The sequence below is a fragment of the Diadema setosum genome, chromosome 20 (assembly GCF_964275005.1).
Source record: "Diadema setosum chromosome 20, eeDiaSeto1, whole genome shotgun sequence".
NCBI classification, from domain to species: Eukaryota; Metazoa; Echinodermata; class Echinoidea; order Diadematoida; family Diadematidae; genus Diadema; species Diadema setosum.
This window is the reverse complement of record NC_092704.1, coordinates 32,235,827-32,242,449: the sequence shown is the minus strand read 5'-3', so window position 1 is coordinate 32,242,449 and position 6,623 is coordinate 32,235,827. Positions and strand designations below refer to the sequence as shown.

The 6,623-nt window shown below is 38.3% G+C and overlaps 1 protein-coding gene across 1 annotated transcript in view; it reads left to right on the top strand.

The window, feature by feature from the left end:
• The first annotated feature begins 626 nt into the window (after positions 1-626).
• LOC140243612 (sushi, von Willebrand factor type A, EGF and pentraxin domain-containing protein 1-like) overlaps positions 627-6,623 on the top strand; it is an 80,804-nt gene continuing 74,807 nt past the window's right edge. Inside the window, exons 1-3 of the mRNA XM_072323278.1 lie at positions 627-636; positions 2,345-2,533; positions 4,179-4,367. Coding sequence (XP_072179379.1) covers positions 627-636; positions 2,345-2,533; positions 4,179-4,367 — 388 coding nt within the window. The remainder of the gene's footprint in view (positions 637-2,344; positions 2,534-4,178; positions 4,368-6,623) is intronic.

The following is a 6,623-nucleotide window of genomic DNA, read 5'->3' as shown; positions in this document are numbered from 1 at the left end:
ACACCAATGTTTTTACAGTATATATTCAACAATACTTAACATTGATTATACTGGTTCATATTTTTGCATTGGATGTTTCTATCCCTAACTCACATTTTAGAACTACTTTGAAGCACTGATACTGGAGTTTTGTTTCATTTGCAAATGGCAAATTATGCCTTTAATGTGGACCTTGATATTCTATAAGTCAAAACCTAAAATGTTCATATCGGCGTAATGTACTGGTACACAAATAATATGTTTCGCCTATCATGATGTATTCTAGGGCCAAATAAATAAGATTTGTTTATTGAGCAACAATTAAAAAAAATGAATACACTCCGAACGGCAAACTCATAACTTTATTCCAACGACAGCCGAGTGTCAGGTGGAAGTCCGGGTTCTTATTTCCATGAGGGATCGCACACGGTCCGGTATCGTGCTACCGACAGTGCAGGGAACTACGCAACCTGCACGATAACATTTGTGGTGGTTGGTAAGTGAGATCCTATCCCCGTCACTGATAGTCACTTGTTTCTTGCTACTCTGAAAACAGTGCAGTCTAAATGAAGCAGTCGACTTGTCAACCCGTTCATTTCAAATCAGGGAAGGTAGGGTCAAAGATCAATTTAAATCAAAGAATCAAGATGACAAAAGGCAATCACATGCGTGTGTGTATTTTTATGCCTCCGCCACGAAGTGGTGCCGGAGGCATTATGTTTTCGGGTTGTCCGTCCGTCCGTCCGTCCGTCCGTCCGTCCTTCCGTCCGTCCGTCCTTCCGTCCGTCCGTCCTTCCGTCCGTCCGTCCGTCCTTCCGTCCGTCCGTGATGAATTTTGTGGACAAGGTAACTATCAAAACCCGTTGAGGTATCCTAATGAAACTTGGCATGTATGTGTATTAGGGGGTGAAGTTGTGCCTATCAACTTTTGGGTGCACATGCTCAAGGTCAAAGGTCAAAAGGTCAAGGTCAAATACATAAAATTTCACTATTTCCACCATAATCATCTATTGAATGCCTGAAGATATTTTCTTGAAACTTAGTGTATACATGTATTACCCAATTAAGATTCTCTGGTGAAAGTTTGGGTCATGAGGTCAAAGGTCAAAGGTCAAAAGGTCAGGGTCAAATACATAAAATTTCACTATTTCCACCATATCTATTGAATGCCTGAAGATATTTTCTTGAAACTTAGTGTATACATGTATTACCCAATTAAGATTCTCTGGTGAAAGTTTGGGTCATGAGGTCAAAGGTCAAAGGTCAAAAGGTCAAGTAAAATTATTAAAACTTTTTTTTTCTACATACCTTGGAAAATTGTTCAAGGTATCTTCATGGAACATAGTATATACATATACTGACTGGATGTGATTATCTAGAGAATGTAGGGTTCATGGGGTCAAAGGTCAGGGGTCAAAGGTCAAGTGCAACACTTCAAAACTTTACTATTTCCCTCCTATCATGCAATGCCAGCAGGGTTATTTTTTTTTTTGCACTTGGTGTATGCATACATGTGTAACCTAATAGAAATTCTCTGGAAAGTTTTTTTTTTTTCTTCTTTTTTTGCCTCAAAGGTCAAAAGGTCAAAGATCAAGTGAAAGTGCTGAACTAACTTTTTCCTCCATATCTCGGAAGTGGCTCAAGTTATCTTGAAACTTAGTACATATTATGCTTGTTCTACCTGAAAGTGATTATCTTATGAATTTTAGGGTCAATGGCCAGATGAAAATGGTAACAATTTACTATTCAATTCAAAAATTGCACTTTTTCTCCACACCTGTACCTTGAAAATTACTCAATGCCTAAATGTATGAATGGGTCAAAGTCGAGTTAAAGTCCTTAAATCCCTAGATACATGCTCTCCTATTCATCCAATTAAACCTAGGTCAAGAAAGGTGAACATTCAACACATTTGTGACAAACTTGTCATTTCAATATTTTGCCAATTTTGTGAAAATGTAATCACACATTGTCCACATGTACTATCTAGACCTACTGGGAAAATCATGCATTATGGCGGAGGCAAGTACCAGTCGCCAAAGCGACATTTCTAGTTTTTAAGTATGCCCTATAGTCTTTTGCCTATAGTCTTTTGCCCTATATCAAATGATAATTCGAAATCAATTTATATCTTCGAAGTGGTAAAGACAACTCCAATGACCTTAATTTGAATGATTTGTAGCAGACAGTCGTTTGGAAAGGAAAAAAATAGATCCGTGGATGAACAAATTCGAAAGTAGGCCGTACAGCCTACATTCCTTTTCAAGAAATACAGTGAGTCAGAGAAGGCCCAATTAATTATGTTTTTTTCAACCATATGCAACTTGAATAATATGTTGCCTTCTTTCACTTGTTTCTCCAACAGTGATTCGTTGTTCCTCTCTGTCGGGACCATCTCACGGGAGTGTAGGCTGTTCAAACGTTCGGTATGTAGGTTCGACCTGCAGGTACTCCTGCTCTACTGGCTACTACGTTAGCGGCGGATCCTCGTCTAGAACCTGTCGGCGAACAGGCAACTCAGGTGTCTGGTCAGGATCAGCCCCCTACTGTGCCCGTAAGGAGAAGAGAAATATCTGTTAGGCCAATATCATCCCCCCCCCAAAGAAAAAAAATATATATAAATAAATAAGTAAATAAAGATAAATAAATAAATGAATAAATAAATGAATACATAAAAAACAAAAAAAAAAACAAAAAAAAAACAAAACAAAACAAATACAAGAACAAACAAGACCCAGAGCAGACGGCCAATGTTTGCTTGCCTCCAAAGTCACAACGTGTCACGTTTACATGCTGGTAACAACGCGTCCATAATTGTTTGCGAGGAATTATAGAGTGGTGCAAAGTGTTTATACAGAGTTACCGGACCGAAGATTCGGTGGGTATGCATATCAATTTTAATGCCTGTGATCCTTTTTAGTCTTTCACATGTGCATGACCTTTATGAACTATACCAAAATGTGTCCGTAGATATTATGTTAAGTATTGAAATAGCACCATTGAATTGCTTGAACTGACTCGAATGTAAGACAGCTATGATAAGTTGTTTGCTAGCAAAAGTTAAAGTTAATCTAAAGTAAGATGTATAAATGCCAGCTTAATTCTCCGTGATGCAATTCGAAGTAATGTCTGCAAATAATGATTTACAATATCAATGTTATTCCAGTCTAATTAGAATAATACCAGTTCTTTGAAGAGATCTTGTGGTTATTAATTAATTCTAAGTATACATTCTGAAGGAGTAACAGTGTCAGAGGTGAAACTAGCCCTACCCATCATTTACGGTACATTGACGAATCAAGTAATGCTCTTTTAAGTCCTTGCATCTAAAGCAGATCAAATGATTTAGCATAACTAATGTGATGAGATATTGAATTCTGAATGAGTTTCACAGGGTACCTGAAAATTACAGAAAGTGCCAATTATTCAGAATAGAGCACAATGATGCATGAAGTTCTAACTTCTAAAGTCCACTTGCAGCAATCTCAACAAGACCACTAGCATAATAATTATTACACCATCTTTTGATTGGTAAGTGCAGAAGGGAAGCTTCAGAAATCACTGTGGAAGCGCACCTTTTTGATGATGAAAATAATCGGACTGGCTTGCAAGACAGCAAGCATAATTTTAATTACCATTTAATTTGCCAAATACATAATGTAGAATAAGACTGCAATTATTGCAGCAAATATTTTACCCATTTTTTGAAGAGATGAAACATTCAAGACAAAATTGTGGATATGGATTTGATTCTTCTTCATCCTTCGTTTTTTCTACGCTAAACGCGCTCTTCAGATGATACCTGATGGCATGCTGCATACATGCTGAGAAGGCTATAGCTCGTTATTTGGAAAGTTCGTTATTCCGAAAACACTTTAGTCCGAAGATTCGTTATTCCGTAGGTTCATTTTTCCGAATTTCATATTCGGATTAACGAATCTTCGGAGTAACGAACCTTTGGAACAACGCCACAAATGTTCGGATTAACGAACCTCTAGGTATAGGGAATTTGTGTGTTTCGGATTAACGACCCTTCGGAATAATGAACTTTCGGAATAGCGAACCTTCGGAATAACGAACAGCACCCGCTGAGAAGGCTGGATCCGAAGTAGCTGAAAATCTATTGTGCAGATAAAAACAGTCAAATGCATTGAAAGTGACACCTACCATATTACTCTTGCCATTCTGCATCACTCTAGGAGTGACCTGTCCGTCGTTGAGTGCCCCATCAAATGGAAGAAAAAGCTGTACAGGCGGCCGCTACTACAATAGCAGGTGCACTCTCTCCTGTAACCAGGGGTACACTCTCGAAGGTTCCAGCTCACAGTCGTGGACCTGTTTGAGCTCTGGTTCATGGTCCAATGGGGGAACGTCTCCGACTTGTGCTGGTAAGAATGTTAGACCTTTGAAAGTCGAGTTATTGTCACAACTCTAACAGCGATGAAAACAAATCAACGCCAATTAACTGGCAGCGTCCACATGAATGAGGTTTTTGGTTATTTACTTAAATAATCTGTTTATTTATCTATATATCCATTTATCAATCTAAATATATATATATACCCATCTATCTGTCTATCTATCTATCTATCTATCTATCTATCTATCTATCTATCTATCTCTATATATAATCATCTATTTGATCGCAGTAAAAATCCCCATCTTATGCTTCTGGACATCAACGCACAAACAAGCAACCAGACATAGATTATGCTTTTCTCAAAGCCAACATAACTTTAATCCCCTTTGCTTTCTAATGTAAATGCTATCTCGACTATATCATGGCCATTTGAGATAAAATATTTGTTGTATGGATGATTAAACTGTTGTCCTATTATTATTATACTGACCCATTCGTCTTGCACGTTATGGTGGTAAAAGTACTTGTCACAGGCAACCTTATTTTCTCAAAAGAAGGGCAATACAGAAAGCGTTTCAGCGCCTCTGTCACAAAATTCCATCATTTATCCATAAATTACAAATATATTCATCTCCCAAATTGATATATCATAATAATCATCATAGATTTAAGTCATTTTCACCATGATCATATAAATCGTTGACGCTATTTCTCCATAGTCATTAAACGACTCTTGACGTTTTATGACAGCATGTTTTACAGTAGGGCCTACTAGTAGTCGTTGAAATAAGTTGTCGGTCTATTCGCACACATATAGAATGCAAGGTTTCACTTCATACCCTATTATTCGATAAGTTATTACTCTATTGAGGCACTTCCATCATGACTGGTGATATATGTGTCGCTGGACAGAATCTGATAGAGGATCGCATTTCCATGTTTCGCTATACGAACAGAGTCACTTTCTTTGTCAGCTGAATTGGACACTGTGAAAAGTGTCTTTTTTTTCAGGCAAACGTATATCAAAGCAATGAAAATTCTGGCTTTCGTGCGCTAGCCACTAACGCAAGTTATTTATACAGATATTTGGTTGAATAGATGCAGAAAATCATGATGGATAAAGCTTGAAAACTATTACAGTGTGCTGATAAAAGAGATAACAGGGTCTTTCGCGAAGCGTAAAAGCGGTATCGTGTTTGACATCTTCTATGGAGTGAGAATGGTGAATCTCCACATGCTAGCGAAGCTTCTATCTGAAATCGTTCGTCACTGCATTAAGAGTAACAATTTTGAAAATTCCAATTCAGATGTCCTCATGCTCACTCGAGGTGCATCCATATTTAAAGAGTATGCTTTACCCATTTACGCCTATACTTCCTAGTCATATTTGACACTTTCAACAAAAATATACAAAACTAGCTGCCTCGGCGTCCCTTGTCAAGGGGCGCCAGACAACTCGCCCTCGAGACAAGTCGCCCCGAAGACAGCTCGCCCTCGAGTTGTCTTGGGTCCGAGGGTGAGTTGTCTCAAGTGGCGAAGGAATATACCCCGAATGTTTGATTTAATTTCAGACAAAATAAAAGCTGCTTAGAATGATTTTGCAATTATCTGCCTAAATTGAATTTAAGAATGCAGACAGTTTCTATTTTCTCCGATCAAAATCATTTTTAAAATGAAAATTATGGCATTTTGTTATCGCATTTTCCCAGCCCTGAGATCGCAAGAATTACCGAATCGTCCATGTCCGATCTGAGCTCGCCCCCTGATTCTCATCGGCAAACTGCAGTAAATTTTTCGATTTTGAATGCACCTCCTAGACTTCATTTATGATTCAGGTTTGTTTTATTGATTAATGATGCTAGATAGTAGAATGAATTCGGTGTATATTTCACTGTCATCGTTTATTCAGCAGAAGAAGTACAAGTCGATCTCGCCCTCGCCTCTTTTTCTTCGGCTAGCCCGGCGTGCATTGTGGGCTGTATTGTGCTCCAGTTAACAGGAACACAATGCAGCATGCAGCCTACAAGGCATTCCGCGCCAGCGGGAGAAAAAGAGGCGAGGGCGAGATCGTATCTTCTTCTTCTTTTGCTGAATAAACGAAGACAGTGAAATATTAATCAAATCTAACATACTATCTAGCATCATTAATCAATAATACAAACCTGAATCATAAATGAAGTCTAAGAGGTGAATTCAAAGTCAAAAAATTTACTGCAGTTTGCCGAGAAGATTCAGGGGGCGAGCTCAAATTGGGCATGGACAATTCGGCAATTCTAGCGATCTC